This window comes from Diabrotica virgifera, chromosome 1 (assembly GCF_917563875.1).
Source record: "Diabrotica virgifera virgifera chromosome 1, PGI_DIABVI_V3a".
Taxonomy (NCBI): Eukaryota; Metazoa; Arthropoda; class Insecta; order Coleoptera; family Chrysomelidae; genus Diabrotica; species Diabrotica virgifera.
In genome coordinates, this window is record NC_065443.1 from 209035730 (window position 1) to 209052718 (window position 16989).

General features: G+C 33.2%; 1 protein-coding gene across 1 annotated transcript in view; it reads right to left on the minus strand.

The window, feature by feature from the left end:
- Nucleotides 1-284: 284 nt before the first annotated feature.
- The window catches only part of LOC114334060 (nonsense-mediated mRNA decay factor SMG7-like), a 94210-nt gene continuing 77505 nt past the window's right edge, over nucleotides 285-16989 (minus strand). Inside the window, exons 9-12 of the mRNA XM_028284067.2 lie at nucleotides 12141-12355; nucleotides 11503-12082; nucleotides 2903-3153; nucleotides 285-985 (exon numbers count right to left, since the gene is read on the minus strand). Of these exons, the coding sequence (XP_028139868.1) occupies nucleotides 755-985; nucleotides 2903-3153; nucleotides 11503-12082; nucleotides 12141-12355 (1277 nt within the window). The 3' untranslated portion in view covers nucleotides 285-754. The remainder of the gene's footprint in view (nucleotides 986-2902; nucleotides 3154-11502; nucleotides 12083-12140; nucleotides 12356-16989) is intronic.

A 16989-nucleotide genomic window follows, 5' to 3' on the forward strand; every position in this document is an offset into this window, starting at 1 on the left:
GACGTCTTTCGACGTCATCAGCAGCGAAAGGGATGGTCACTGTCACATTTGCCACTTTCTGTCCTCTTTCTACAAGAAGTATTTACACTCAGTTGAATATGCCTGTATTTCCCTCTTTTATACTATACTATAGAGTATAGAGTATACCAAATATTTTGTTTTGTGGGGTAATAGCTAGTTTAATTTTGCATTTCCTCTTGGTTTTTATAATATCTCTAATTTTCATTTCAAAAATGCTTTGCAGAAGATATCAACAAAGTAAAAATTGTTACAGAGAAACCCAATTACATAAAATACGTATATTTAACTTTTTTTGTTTTTATGGATGACATCACAGTACAGTAGAGTACTTTAGTGGAAATAAACAGAAAATATTATATAAGAAGCCATCAACCAATAAAATCGATTTACTTTCCCTTTCGGCTAGTTTAGTCTCTTCTTCTGTAGTGCTCATGTTCAAAAATAGATAACATATGTCAAAGTTTATTTATTAGATGGAAAATTAAATACCTCGCCCTATTAGACTCGTCTTGTTAAGATATTCTCAATATCCTGTTAACCCTTATTTAAAAAACGGTTACCTTAATAAAATTCGAAAGAAAAACTCTTTTGTCTAAAATATTTTTTACACCCTTTCGTTTGGTCTTCGTTTATTGCTCTTGGGTATCGAAATATTGTCTCAAGTCAAATTTTCTCCCGTTTTAGTAAAGTTAAGAATCTCTCTCTCGCAAGTTACCTTCGTGCTGCTAATAACCTATAAGTCGTTCTTCGACAACTGGCTCTGCTGTTCGAGCAATTGCGCCAAAGATTTGGGGCCCTGGCCGCTAAAGAGCGATTGCTGCGGTAAGTGGTTGAGGGTGTTGTTCTCGGATGGTTTGTTGTTTCTTAGTTGGCCCGGCAGGTTGGGCGTCCAGCTGTTATTGAACAGAGAGTAACCAGGGGCGTTGTTTTGGTTTTGGAAGAAGGACGGTTCCTGCGGTGGAGGCTATAATAAACGAGAATACAGAAGTTAGTATTGATGACATAATAAAGTATAATTTTTGTCAAAAATGAATAACCATTTTCAATTTCGTTGCAACACGAAACTACTGCCGCATTATATTCTAGTTCAATCAGAGAGTGCAGCAAGCACCTCTACCGGTTTCGAAACTTATTAGTCTCTCATCAGGTGGCACATATGCTCTCTGACCCAACCAGGACAAACCCCGACGTGCAGTTACGGATTGCAACGAACGAAATGGCAGGGATGCCCTAGCGGCAACTGCTAGCAAAAGACTAAAGTTTTCAATCTAATAGCACATCAAATAATATTAAAAATATTACTCTACATGCCACCAGATTGAAAACAATGGGAACCTTCTCTGGTTACACCTCCGAGGTTTCTAAAATTTGCAAGCCATATACGGATGCTGAGACTAAAGAATATGAGGGAATTTGACAATTTATAATTCACGTCCCATCTGCTCAGAGCGGTAAAGTTCCAACGAGAATGGTTCCCTTCGTACTCCAATCAGAGAAAACATGTAAATCAAAAACTAATGCAGCATATGTGCCTCCTGATGAGAGACTAATAAGTTTCGAAACCGGAGGTGCTTGCTCCACTCTCTGATTGAACTAGAATATAATGCGGCTGTAGTTTCGTGTTGCAATGAATTTTTTTTTTGTAAAAGTTTATAGCTTTCACTCAAAATAAAGTTGACTCTTTTTTTGGAAAAAATCGTGAACATCTCCCCCTATTTAGCTCCCCAAATAAAATTAATCGTTAGCGCTTTACCAATTACTTTATATATGATGTTTATATAAAGCATGATATGCTTTAATACGTTTATTATGATCTGTAAGTTTGACCAGTTTAAAGTTCTTATTTTCGAAACAATTTGGTTTTATAGTAAAAAAGTTTTTTAAATTTTGGAAAACCGCCCTTTTTTTCAAAATAACTTAAAAGATATTAGTGATCCGAAAATTCTCAATGATTTTTAGAAATGTAGGTTGTACTTTTATAAATATTTTGGTATTATTTTGTTTTTCTGTGCGACAAAAATTGTCGTACTGTACTGTTCAAATTTTGCATATGCACACTCGTGATTAGTGACTCGTTCGAGCTCTTTCAACCCTTTCAACCGGTGAAACTTACAGGTCATAGAAAAAAAGTTAAGTAATTTTTAAAGCGGTAATGATTAGTTTTATTTGAGGTGCAAAATGGGGAGAGATTTTCACGATTCTTTTTACCAAAACTGGGTTTAATTTTATTTTGAGCGTAACTCCCTTAGTTTTGATGCTAGAAATTAAAAATAATAAAAATAAAATAAACACTTTTTTTTAAAGACTTTAAAAAAGTTGTAATGGGATATCCCCAAAATGTGCTACATTTTTTGGTTATTTCACGTTGAAATATTCGATTTGCAATTTTACGAATAAGAAAATTTTTTTATTTTTGCTAAGAGTATTTTTTGGTCCAATACTTACTTTTTGAGTTATTTTCGAAAAACCGCCAGAAAAGGTGTTTTTTTTTGTTGAAAAATGAACATTTTCTCTCGCAAATAACTCAAAAAGTATTGACGACCAGTTTGGTGGTGACATTGAAAATTACACGGTATCGCCGTATTTCACGTTTATTTACTGGGCTATAACCCATATAAGTTTTTGTTACACAAGTCGCATTCAATAATTTTTTAAAGGGGGCCCCGTTTCTGATTCTGCGGGTGGGGGGCGGCGGAGTTTGTAACGCCAACTGTCCACATTACCACAGTTTATAGATCAAGAGCTGGTAGAAAATTTTTGTAAGTATTTTTTTTTATTTTAAACAAATCCATTCCATACAATTTGAGATTTGTACAGATTTGTAAATTAACAAATTACAAATGAACAAATAACCAAGTAAATATTTTAATTTTCTACAAACCTGATTGATATTGGGCAGCCGGCTTATAGGCCCTCCGCTTCCAGGTGGACCCACAGGAGCTCCCGGTAAATTGGCCTCCTTCAACATAGCTTGTCTCACAGACATTGTAGACATTGCTTGGCTAGCGTTGCTGTCGAAATTTAAGTTGTTCATGGTGTTTCCTTCACTCATGAAATTACCCAAATAACTACTCCAAGGGGATCCAAATACATCGCTGGTGTTGTTTTGATTATTCGGTTTGTTTGTAAGACCTAAAGACATAAAATTTACGGAATGAAAATGCGTATGAATAAAATACGGTATGCGGCAAAATAAACAGTACTAAAATGCGTATGCGTCAGTGTCATGCGCCAAAACATACCGAGTGGTTTCCGAACGTCGTTATAATGTATGTGAATATCGCGTTAATGTTAGTAGCCCACTCAAAGAACAAAGAACACAAAATTTTATGAAAACCTAAAAAAAATAAAGGAAGGATGAAAATTTGGGAATAGGTAGTTGAAATTGTCTATTATATACGAAAAAGTTTACAATTCTACATCCCCTGCATTTTACAAAAATGCGGGGGATTCCCCCTTCTCGGGGGTGAAAAATATACATAAAATGACTATGCGTCACAGATTATCGAATTCTCTCTAACGCATTACAGTTGAAAGTGACAGAAAAAACCTACCTCTGTGATTATTATATATTGAATATTATATACAATATATATTGAAGTTAGAAAATTATGTATTTCTTGACGGGTATTTGCATATTAAAACGACTTATACTTAAAGATGTATAATTGGTTGGCGATTACAACACTCTAAATAGATAACCAATCAATAATGCGAATAAAGACAATTTGACACAAAAGTAACCGATCGTGACACTATTTTTACAATATCATATGGTAAAATGACAATAATTGTAATTTCTAGGTTAGTATTTTTCGGTGACTTAAATATAAATATTTTATGTCATTGGTTTATTTGAACATTTAAATATTAATACAGTTGAGTCCGCGAGTCTTTACCCGTGCGTCATTAATACCTGGCGAGATAAAACACATACTTTTTATCTAGCATCATTCTCTTCCACGCATGAAACTAATGACAAACCAGCTGCCGCCTGTTATTAAGTAAAAACACATGTTATTTTTATGTACGATCTAGACTCAGTGCATTGAAAAGAGATAGGTATAAAGAAAGACGATTGGGGATGTTTTCACATATTTTAAGTACAATTTCTGACGTTTTGGTTTGTTTATTTTGTGGCTGTCAGTTTGTTGAATTTTTTGCTGTTATTTTGTCGAATTTTTGCATTTTGAAGTTTTTTATAGTACACAACAGTTGTTTTCACAACTAATTTTATATTGGAGTTAAAAATTTTATGATAAGTTTATGTTATTTTACGATAAATTTTGAAAACGTACAGATAACCTCATTGTTGACATATTTAAGGAATGCTTGTGTTTAATGTTCCGTCAAAGTGAATAAAATAACAAAAAGAAAATATGTTATTAATTTTTTTATAAATTGTTTATTTATTTATTAATCAATGACAATAAAAGAATTTATTAAGCTACTTCAAATGTAGCTGTAATTATGCACCAAAATTTTAAAGCAAAACTTAAATTTGGTATTTTATTTATTTGATAACGTCAAATTTTATACACTAATAATACCCACTTTCTGTCACTTAATGTTGCGTTTAGTAAATTTCCGACTTATTTCGTATGCTTTAAATGATGACGCACGGGTAAAGACTCGGGGACTCAACTGTATTCTGGCAACTATTTGTATAAATATTGATGTTTACATAAATATAAATATTCTGACAACTGTCAGATTTAACTAAAATGTCATGCAATGATTTGCGACATTCTTAAAGTCCTATATGGCGTCAAAATTAATGACGCACTGAAAAAAGGGTTTGGAGTCCACTGTGCCAACAATTTGTATTGTAATTAATGTGCAAACATAGGAATTGGTGAGAACACGACGGAAGCAGTGGAAATACAACGTGAAGTGAGGCAATGGTGTATTTTATCGCCTGTACTTTTCGATATCTACTCCGAATTTATATTCAGAGGATTCTCAGATGAAGATGCAGGCATTAAACCTCAGATATGCAGACGACACATCCAATGAAAAAGAATTGCACCGATTTATAAACAGGGTGACCGAAACATATGTTGAATATGGGCTTCTAAGGCAAAATTTATGGTTGTCAGCAAAACGGAGTTACAACCAATGAACATCAGACTGTATGGAATAAACTTAGAAAGAGTCCACAATATCACCTATTTGGGTGCCAGCATTAACGCTAACTGGGATATAAACAAAGAAATAAGGATACGCATTGCCAGAGATGGATGGGATAGGATTTACACTGGAGTATAAACTTAACCTTGTAATGATATGCCTTCAGCAGATCGACAGCAGAGAACCGCACGCCTCCCGATGCCTGCGCTTCCCCACTCATTTCCACTTCTACTCCGAGGCATCCAAGTAAGCCAGCCAAGAGCGTATTTAACCCTTTTCTTGGCAAACGAATATAAAAATGTGGAAAGTGTGTTTTTCTACGGCCGTGCTAAAAGAGCCACTTTCACGCACGCATTTCGTTTCCGAAAGTTCCACTTTTCCGCACGGCGTGCGTAAAAGTAAATTTTCTCGCACGGCGTGCGGAAAGGTAAAATACCTTGTAATATGGCATTATAATATATTATAATACATGCAATAAACTAATATTTAGATTATTTACTAATTTATTTCAAATTTATCTTACTGTGTTCATGTTTTAATGAAATTAGCGCGATTATTTCATTCATAGGAGATTCTGACCAATAGAAAGCTACAGAAATCTAAAGTAAATTGATTATTTTTTGACGATTTTAACTTCCAATCGTATAGTAAGATATTTAATCACGTGTTTAATTCTGATCAATCAGATTAAAATTATACTGAGAATTATCTACTGTAGAAAATTACCGATAGAATTTTTAAGTAGATTGTTTCTGTTTAATGGCAACCAGTTTCCTAGTTTTGACAACTGGCACATTTAAGAAAATATCCATAATATACGTATTAAAAAATAATCTTACGAATATCACACGACAGTAAGAATAAATTAGAAAATAATGCTTCATTTTTACTCAAATTTGTTGTCATTGGGCAATTTGCAGACAACAAATTTTCGAAAAACTGTCGCATTATTTTCAATTTATTCTCACTCTCTTGTGATATTATACCCGATAATTTTTGATAATTTCCCGTCGTCAAGTATATTATGTCAGATGCCCTTCGTTGCTATGAAAAAATACATTCAGTGACATTAATGACAATTAATGTTTTAAAAATTATAAAAGTGATGGCTTTCAACCGTAAAATATTTATAACAACTGTGTGTTTAATTGTACTAATTTGTACTTACATAAATAAATTACAATAAAATTTTGATTTTTAACAGTTTTATTCATGAAATAATCGCAACAAATTGCACTCGATCTCTAAAATTAATATAAAATTTTAGAGCTCTTGTGCAATTACTACTGATAATTCGATGAAATAAAATTATTTTGACATAATATTTAAAAGTCAGATCAGTAGACAATTACAATGGTTTTGAATCGTCGTCATGGAAACCAATATCGTCGACGTGGTAACTCATTATATTGAAAGTTTGGTTTTTACAACCTTGTCAAAGAATTAATTTGTGTATTTTCACTTCTAAATAAAAATTGATATAATTCTACTTTTTGTGGCATTTTTTCCAAACGTACGGCCCTAGAAAAAATATTGTTCCTAACTCATGCGGAAAGTGTTTTCCCCGCACTCGACTGATTGTCCGAACTCCGCTATCGCGTCGTTATCGCGTCAATATAAAACAATCACCAAATTTAAAAAAAACTCACTATTTCTTATAAAAAATTAAAAGCTAGTAGAAGCAGTTAAGGACATTTTCAAAACTTTATCAAATATATCCAACAGATGACAGATGGCTTCAATTAGAAGTTATCAGAAATCGGTCATAATAAAAATATAAGCCAACTATTGCCATTTAGGGATAGTTTTATATTAGTAGTACAAAATATGACTAACAAAATATAACTCAAGTTACGTAGAACTCACCTAGGACCTAAAATGAAAATGTTACTTTGTTACATTGCCAAGAAGAGGGTTAAGGAGACTACCGAAGGAGAGTAATCAGTCTTGCGGCGATCAAGCTCTAGACTCCCTGGCTAACCAGTGTAGTGAACAGGTAGACCAACCTAAGTGGTGGAATTCTGTAGTGAGGAGATCCGCCGCTCGTAATTGAACGGGATTCGTGTAGCCGTGGAGTGAACAGCTACCGCCAGCTCCGAGTCGGAGTTGTTGTGCGTCCGTATAGTTATTGATATTGTAATTGTGGGAGTGTTTGTGCTTACACTGTAGTGAAGTGTAAGGAAGGATGTACGGGTACGACTCTGTGTGTAATTGCTTCTTGTATTACATTACCTTCATTTTCTTTTGATGGTAATAAATACAATTTTATTTTCCTTTTGTAGACATCCATCAAGGGAGCTTTCTCCGGAACGGTGCGAAGATAGAATTATATTTTATTTTGTTATTTTTAATTTTGAACTGTATATACAGGGTGTTAGTAAATAAGTATGAAAAACTTTAAGGGGTAATTCTACATAAAAAAATAATGACGGTTTGCTCTATAAACTATGTCCGCAAATGCTTCGTTTCCAAGATACGGGGTGTTGAATTTTTGAAGTTATACTTCTTTAGGCGCGATTGAGATTGAGGGTGAATTTATACTGATCTGCGCGCATGCGCACACCGACAGTTTGGTATTAGTCTTTATACGGGCTCTGATTGGGTGTTGAAATGATCTGTCAATAATTGTTCAATATGGAGGTTATCGGTAAACAAAAATGTTGTATAATATATTAGTTTTTATTGTTGTGAGGACAGAAATAAAATCAAATTTATAATTATAGTGACTTTTTAAATAGTTTTAAAAAGCCACAGGTATGTAATTCTAAATGTTTCAGTTGTATTCCAATAAAAAATTATCTACATACCTATTTGGAAAATGTAAAAAAAATAATGTACTTACCTAGTACTTGCTATGCTATACCCCTAGTAGGCAATGCTTTAATAGGGCTTTTCATTCACAGTCATTTGTTTCGAGCTTCTGTCATGTGTCACATAATATTAATATATCTACGTCATACGTTATTGGTATACATACATGATAAAATGATACAAATCAAAGACGTATGACGTAGACATATTAATATTATGTGACACATGACAGAAGCTTGAAACAAATGACAATCGATGAAAAGCTCTATTTACATACTCTGATTACGAACAAACTTTCCACAAATTTTCATCTAATGTATCGTTTTCTTACTCTATATATTGTTGTATTTTAATTCGACAAAAATCAAACTTACAAAAATTCATATAAACAAAAAGTCAAAAAGTTGTTCAGTTTGTGTATATTCCCACATGACGTGTACGCGAAGGTGGTGCAGTTTGAAATCGCTTCGACTCTCGTACGGCGGAATACACGGGAAATAGGTTCAAGCCCAATGCAAGTTATTTCATTTTTTTATTTTTTTTTATAGATTTTATGATTGTAAGTATATTATTATATAATTTTTTTCAGAAAATACGTATTTAATTAAAATTTTTGGCAACAATTATTGTTCAGAAATCATCTGTGGCATTTTTCAATGTGTTTGTGTGTGTTTTATTCTTTTATTTTTTTAATTTTTGGTATTGTTTTAATAAAATTTTTTGGAAAGTAGTAGAGAAACTGTTTAAAGTATATTTGAAGTATAACTTCTTACGTGCGTACAAAGTACACACATTCTTTTTTTTCAAACTGCGAATTTTTTTATTGCTCTAAGACCTTTTAAGCTATGAAAATTAAATTTGGTGTTTTTTTTACAATTTTAACTATTTATAATGGGAAATAAGCATATAAAGCTTATTTCCCAGTATAAATAGTTAAAATTGTAAAAATGCCACAAGAAAATAGCTTCAGAACAACATTAAATTTAGTGGTTTTCAAGAGGTAGTTATTGCGCATTTTTTGGCAAACAAATAAAAATTTTATATTATCATTGGCGCGCCTACGGGTAATGGTCTGAATTTTTAAAAGAAAAAAATAGTACGCCACTGAGATATTTTAAATTAAAAATTATTTTTGTATTCCACGTTTAATTTATGATAAAAAACCTTTCTTATCTTTTTTTTCATATGGTGCACCGTTTTTATGCAAAAAAAATAAAACATCTTTGCGCGTATTTTTCATTTATCAAGAACTCTCCAATATGATAATGCCAAACTAGAACAATAACAGAAAATATTTCTAAAAAGATTTTAACTATGTACAAGGCTACAACAAATGTTCAAAATTACCTCCTTTAAAGGTGACAGAGTAATTTTATATTCACCATTGGCGCGCGTACGGGTAATGGCCCAAATTTTTTAAAGATATAAATAGTACGCCACTGAGATATGTCAAATTAAAAATCATTTTTGAATTCCTCGTTCAATTTACGACAAAAATTCGATTTTGTCTTTCTTTCATATGAGGCGCCGTTTTTATGCAAAAAAAAATATCTTAACGTTTACAAAGTATTTGAAATAAGTTTCTATAGTTCAGAGAAATAAGGAAAAAAAATATCGTGTTGGTGACACATCCCCCTCCAGGCTGAAACCAAATTTTTCGAGTAATATGGTCATCTATAATAATAACCTATATGTTTCCTGCAGCCGATTTTGATGATATACATAGTTATAAACAAATGAAGATCAAAAAACGGTAAATTTTCGCTTTTTTCGTCTCTTACTAAAAAATTGGGCATTTTAAACAAATTTGAGAGTAATAAACTCATAAACCGTATAAAACACTTCAATATGGCGTTCGCTGAATATGTCTATCCTTATTGGTTACTTAGAAAATTGCCAAATAAATCATAAATTTTGAGTTTTTATAAATATTCATAACTTATGTAAAAATTAACTTAGAACCTTCTTATTACATGGAATGCTGAGACTTATGGTGCTTAAATTACACCCTAAATTCCAAAGCAATTGGTCAAATAGTTTAAAAGTTATTTAATTTGTTTATCCAAAATTAATTTTTTTTGCAACACTGTAAGTCAGAAAATGATGAAGTTACAGTAATATTTTGGATAGTTTATGAAAGAAGAAAATTTACAGTATTAATTTAATTTAAAAAAAATGACAAAAAATAATTATAGATATTGCAAAATAATTTTGCAAAAACATGTGAATTAAAAAAATGGGGGGGGCTAACTTTGTCCCTAAATGTCCTAGAACAGTTGTTTTTCTTTCTAAATGTGTATAAAAATTCAGTCTTTCTAAATATGAAAAAATAATTTTTCTACGGGTAACGGTTAAAAAGTTATTCTAATTGTTTATAAGTAAGCAAAAAATGGACATGTTTTTGCAAAATAATTTTACACTGTTTAAAATTATTTTTTGTCATTTATTTTTAATTAAAGTAATAGTATAAATGTTCTTCTTTCATAAACTGTACGAAGTATTATTGTAACCTTATAATTTTCTGACTTATAGTGTTGCAAAAAAAATGAATTTGGGAAAAATAAATTAAATAACTTTTAAACTATTTGACCAATTGCCTTGAAATTTAAAATATAATTTAAGGACAAGAAGTCTCGGGATTCCGCATAATAAGAAGATTCTAAGTTAATTTTTACCTAAGTTACGAATATTTATAAAAACTCAATATTTATGATTTATTTTGCAATTTTCTAAGCAACCAATAAGGTTGGACATATTCAGCGAATGCCATATTGAAGTTTTTTATACGATTTATGAGTTTCTTACTCTCAAATTTCTTTAAAGTGCTTAACTTTTTGGTAATAGACGAAAAAAGCGATAATTTACCGTTTTTCGATCTTCATTTGTTTATAACTATGTATATCATCAAAATCGGCTGCAGGAAACATATAGGTTAATAATATAGATGTCCATACTACTCAAAAAATTTGGTTTCGGCCTGGAGGGGGATGTGTCACGAGAAAAACCTTATTTCTCGTGTATTTAAAAATACAAGAAAGGTTCTTTTTCATAAATTAAAAGTGGAATACAAAAATAATTTTTTTTAATTTGAAATATCTCAGTGGCGTGCCATTTTTTTCTTTAAAAAAATTCAGACCATTACCCGTAGGCGCGCCAAGGATGAATATAAAATTATTATTTGTTTGTCAAAAAATGCGTAATAACTACCTCTTGAAACCCACCAAATGTTATTTTCATATCTTAACCGGTCTTAGAACAATAAAAAAATTGGCAGTTTGAAATAAAAATTTCAACACCCTGTATCTCGGAAACAAAGCATTTGCGGACATACGTTTATAGAGCAAACTGCCCTTATTTTTTCATGTAAAATTATCCCTTAAAGTTTTTCATACTTATTTACTAACACCCTGTATAAATATCCTCAATATATTTATTTTATTCTAACCTGTGTTTTACTGTGTCTGTTGTCCTGAAAGAACTACCCGACACAACCTAACTAATGTATCAAAACAATATTAAAAAAAAAGAGATGGTAGTTACCTTGATTCATATAATTCGAAGACACAGGGTTTGAATAAGGGGGAAAATTCAACTGAAAATCCGATCTATAATTCTGCTGGGACTGCTGATTATTCTGCCACCAACTTTGATTCGGCATCGGTGGTGCCTCCTCTCTTTTCCACGTGTTAAACGGATGAGATGGTGGGAAAGACACGTTTTGAAAAGGAGTTGACGGAGTAAACGTGTTCTGTTGTTGATATCCCATAGGTTTCTGGTTTATCTGGTTCATATTCAGCGGTACGTTCTTGTTGGAGTGCATGTTCTGATACGGCGGCATTATTTGAACTCCCATATTCGGTATTCCAGGGTCCTTTTTCTGGTACTGGAAGTTGCTGTCGTTCATTTGCATATTTGGCATGTTCCTAAGTGTAGTGAGGTAATCCGGTTGGGTTGGGGGTTGTATGGGAAAGGCAGGAAGATTTTTGTTGAAGTTTTGGCTTCTTAATGGCGAGTTAAAGGCTTGGTTCTGGGGTTGCTGTTGCGGGGTTTTTGCTTGAGCGGGAACTGAATCAAATTTGACCGATTTTTCCTTTTCGGAGTCTTCGACGATGAACTTAACCTAAAATATGAATATTATTTTATTTTGGATTAAATATAAAAATGTAATTTAATCATACCTGTTTATTTTCCATCTCCATCTTTTTAAATATTGACTGCAAAGCTACGTTCTGTTTTCCTCGTTTGTTTTTGGTGACTTCCGGTTTAATAGGCGTATTGATGAAGTTGGCACTAGGAACTGTCTCTATTGGATTGTTACTCATCAACTCCCGTTCTTCTCTGGACTTTTCTAAAGATCCTTGAGGTTTGAGGATGCCAGCTTTCTTTTCTAAACCTAAAAATATATTGTCAATATAACGCTACAATATGTTACTAAGTGAATTAGGAAACTTCACGGCCAGAGTTACAATTAACTCATCATCATCGTCCGAGTTTAGACCCAGAGATCTAGAGAATTATATCGAATAGTGATTCTAAGGGCAGGTACTTTATGTCCCGGTTAAACCTCGGTTAGCTAACCGGGGTTTAATCGGGACAGAAAAGTACCCCATAGGGCCTCTTGCGTTGTAATAAAAGCAATTATAATTATTATTATAATTATTTATGAATATAATAATAAGTATAATTGCGTTTATGTCTATGTTTTGCATATATTTCTGTCCCGATTAAACCTCGGTTAACTAACCGGCTGTTAACGGAGACATAAAGTACCGGCCCTAAATCTGAATTCTCCTACACATATACGTAAATAAACTCCTGGACAAAATTAACGCACCACTCATATTTTTCTCAATAATCTTTATTTATTGATAATTTACTGTACGACAAGTTGCCTATGGACCTTGCTTGACAGTGACAGTTGTTATGTAAGCTAATAATAGTCTTGTTTTAACAATAATTTGTATAATAATAGTCTTGTTTTAACAATAATTTGTATTAAACTTCGTTTTATACTAAAAGTGAGTTAAACTTGTCATAAAAAGTGCCGATTAAAGCAAAGTGCTTGTGAGAAACAAGCTTTTTATTGTGATATTTTTCATCACATGCATGTTTGGAAGTTCATTTACATAAAAATCAAATAAAAAAATGAACCGCCAAAGAAATGTGTCAATGGAGGAGGCAGTGCGAGCATCGACTCTCCTAGATGAAGGATATTCAATGCGATACGTTGCAGGTTTGTTAGGAAGACATATATACCGGGTGGTGAATTGGAAAACGGGCCATAGGAAACTCAATGTAAAATTCTAAACTGTTGAATTTCTGCTTCCCTATTTATTTTACATCAAAAGTCGTAAGAAACTATTTGTAGAGGATTGAAATCTGTATTGAAAACAAGTGTTAAAATTGTTCTAAGAACAATAATTATTCAAAATATTGTAAAAATATAATACAATTTATAGAGTAATACGCCAAATTTAGGCCACACACAGTGCAATAAAGTGTATAAGGTTGCATTTGGTGACAATGAAGTTATTATGTTAACAATTTGAACTGTCAATTTTTTATTTCTTTTATCATTAATTTATTGTTTAAAACACAATCAAGTTGATAAGATACCCTCAGTTAAGGAGAATGTATTAATAATAAAGATATTTTCTTCAGTCAATAGTGTGCACACTGTCAGTTAAACAGTAACGTTTGGCCTAACATGCCCACACATACTTACTGCGGTAAATACATTATATTTTTCAAAATTTTGGAATGTGTTTAAATCGTAGAACAATTGTAACTTTTGTTTTTAATACATATTTCAATCCTCTACAAATAAGTTCTCATGACTTTTGATGTAAAATAATTAGGGAAGCAGGAATTCAACGGTTTAGAATTTTACATTGAGTTTCCTATGGCCCGTTTTACGATTCACCACCCTGTATAGGCACTGGAGGCGATATAATGAAACAGGGTCGTACCATCGAAGACCAGGACAAGGGCGAAAACGTTGCACTAATCAAATTGATGATTGTTTTTTGAGTGCTCTCAGAGAGGAGGGTCACCAGCAATTTGCTAAAAAATGAACTAGCAGATGTTCGAAATGTCGAGATATCGTCTCGAACAGTTAGAAGACGTTAACATGAAGCAGAATTGAGCAACAGGAAACCGGCCAAAAACCACTTGCTTACCAGAGAACACAGGGTTCAGAGATTGAATTTTGCAAGATTGCGTCAAAATTGGACCATCGATGATTGGAAACGAGTTCTTTTCTCTGATGAGACCAGAGTAAGCCTAAAAGCTCCAGATGGTCGTGAGCGTGTCTGGCGAAGGCGAGGAGAAAGCTTTGCCAGCTGCAATATCTCTCCTTAAGTACCTTTTGGTGGTGGCTCTAAAATGTTTTGGGGGAGAATTTGTTTTGAAGCTAGTACGGAGTTGGTCCCCATACGTACGAGGTCTATGAATGGCCATTATTACTTAGACAACATTATTGTCGAACATGTAATGACTTTTGCTCGGTTTCTTGGACCTAATTTTTTACTCATGAAAGACAACGCTCGTCCTCATGTGGTTCGACAGATTATTGGCTACCTAAATGATGTTGATATCCCATTATTAGAGTGGCCACCTAACAGTCCGGACATAAATCCTATAGAGCATCTATGGGACTATCTCAAAAAGAAGATTCGAAGTCGTAGACCCCCTATTGCCAATCACAACCAACTCATTGAGGCCGTTATTGAAGAATGGGAGAATATTCCGCAAGCTTTTATTGAATATTTGATATCAAGCATGCCTTGACGCATAAATGAAGTCATAAGAAGTAGAGGAGGGCCTACACGGTATTACAGTACCAGGCCAAATTATTAGGCCAAGCAAAGAAAAACTTACTATATGAAGTTATTTCTCTCATGATTATGAATATTTGAAAAAAATACCGTTTTGTTCCTTTTTGGTGAATATGTTTTAACTTTAAGGTGCGTATCCATTAGGTTTGCTGCTCCGCGCTCCCTGCAACTGCTCTAATCGATACGGCATGCGCTCCTCTACATATAAACCGCCACCGATTGGAGCGCCGAGGCGGAGCGCGCACTGTTGCCTGGTCCAGGAGCGCCAACGTATCCACTATATGGAGCAGTTGCAGAAGCTCGGAGCGGCGAACCTCATGGATACGCACCTTTATATGTAAACACCTTTACATGTATATCGATTGGAACAGTTTCAGCGAGCGCGGAGTGGCGAACCTAATGGATACGCACCTTAAGAGTTAATACATATTCACAAAAAAGGAACAAAACAATATATTTTCAAATATATTCATAATCATGAGAGAAATAACTTCATATAGTAGATTTTTCCTTGCTTGGCCTAATAATTTGGCCAGGTACTGTAGTGTTGACCCAGATGCATTTTATTGTGTTACTTTACTGACTTTTTTCTTTTTGCAATTTGTAGTTATGCTAGATTATTTACGCATTTCCGGCAAATAAAAATTTTTAAGGAAACAATAAGGCAAATTAAGGTCATGATAAACTCATGTTGGACTTATTTGTAGGTGTTTATTATTATTTCAATGTAACTTAGTTTTATTTTGTGTTCATATTGTAAATATTTAGATTAATTAAAGTGGTGCGTTAATTTTGTCCAGGAGTTTATATCTCTGATCTTCCATCTGTCGCCTTCCTTCTATATATCCGTGCGAATATATAGAGGGAAGGGAAATTGCATTCATGAATAAGGTATCAAGACGACTTTCCGATCACGCAGGAAAACTTTCCAATGTTTGCGTCTTCTCAAAGATTCGCCACACTCTTCTTGTGGTGTATATTTCATCCCTTGTTCCTGTGATCACATCGGAAAAACTGGTCGTTTCATTAAAACCCGAATCCAAGAACTTCGATGATCTAGTCCTTTCTCTGCAAAAGATATCTGACATTCCATGTTTTTCCCAAAAATTTTCGGAATGTTTTTCCCAACAAACAATTTCTTGATATACATCATAATATATTCAATATCCACAAAAGAGTTCTGTAAATCACAGACCACCGTGTCTTGTATAAGTACGCACAAAATAATATAATCTAATCTTTTTGACAACAAGATCCTCCCTTTTGTAGCCAACATCTGATAAATAAAGAAAGCTGAAGAGTGATTACAAATGGTGCAACGTACTAGATCTTTATCCAGAATTCATGAAACTTATAAACGAAGAAAACTTAAAAATTCTGGCTAAACTATTTAACACCTTGTAAGTAATTTGATACATAAAGAAAAGGCAAAACAGCCAGAATCCAGCATGGATGAAATCAAACAAATGCTGCGCGATCTTAAAAAATACCTACATGAGGATATGGCACAAATAAAGAGAGAAATTAAAAATGACATCAGGGAAATGAGAGAGGACATAAAGGACACCAAAAAAGAGCTGCAGAAGAACCGAGAGGAAATGAAAAGCATGGCGAAGGAAATCACCCAAATGAAGGAAGAATGAACGAGAGAAAAAGAAGAACTACATAACAAAATAAAGTAAGTGGAGGACAAGATGGAAAGGATGGAAAAACAAAAAATTCGAAACAACCTAACAATAACTGGACTTACAACGAATACCGATAATGAAGATACACTCGAAGAAGCTTTGGAAAAAATGTTTCGGACAAAACTTCTTTTAAAAACAAAGATACGTAGAGCGCAGAAGATAGGACAAGATAGATGCATAGTCGAAATGGTAGAATGGAATGACAAAATAAAGATACTCCAAGGAAAAGCAAAGCTAAAGGGGAAAGACATTTTCATAGACTCGGAACTTACAAGAAATGAACAAAAAATCCAGAAAAATATAAGAGATATAGCCAGAGAAGAAAAGAAAAAAGGTGCTATCGTAAAAGTGGGTTATCAGAAATTAGAAGTGAACGGGAAGAAAATGAAGTGGGATCATAGGTCCCAGAAACTCACAGAGGCAAACAAGTTAAAAAACTAAAGGCCGAAACGAAACATAGAACTATGATGACGATTAGGCAAAGAAATTGGAAAAACGAGGAA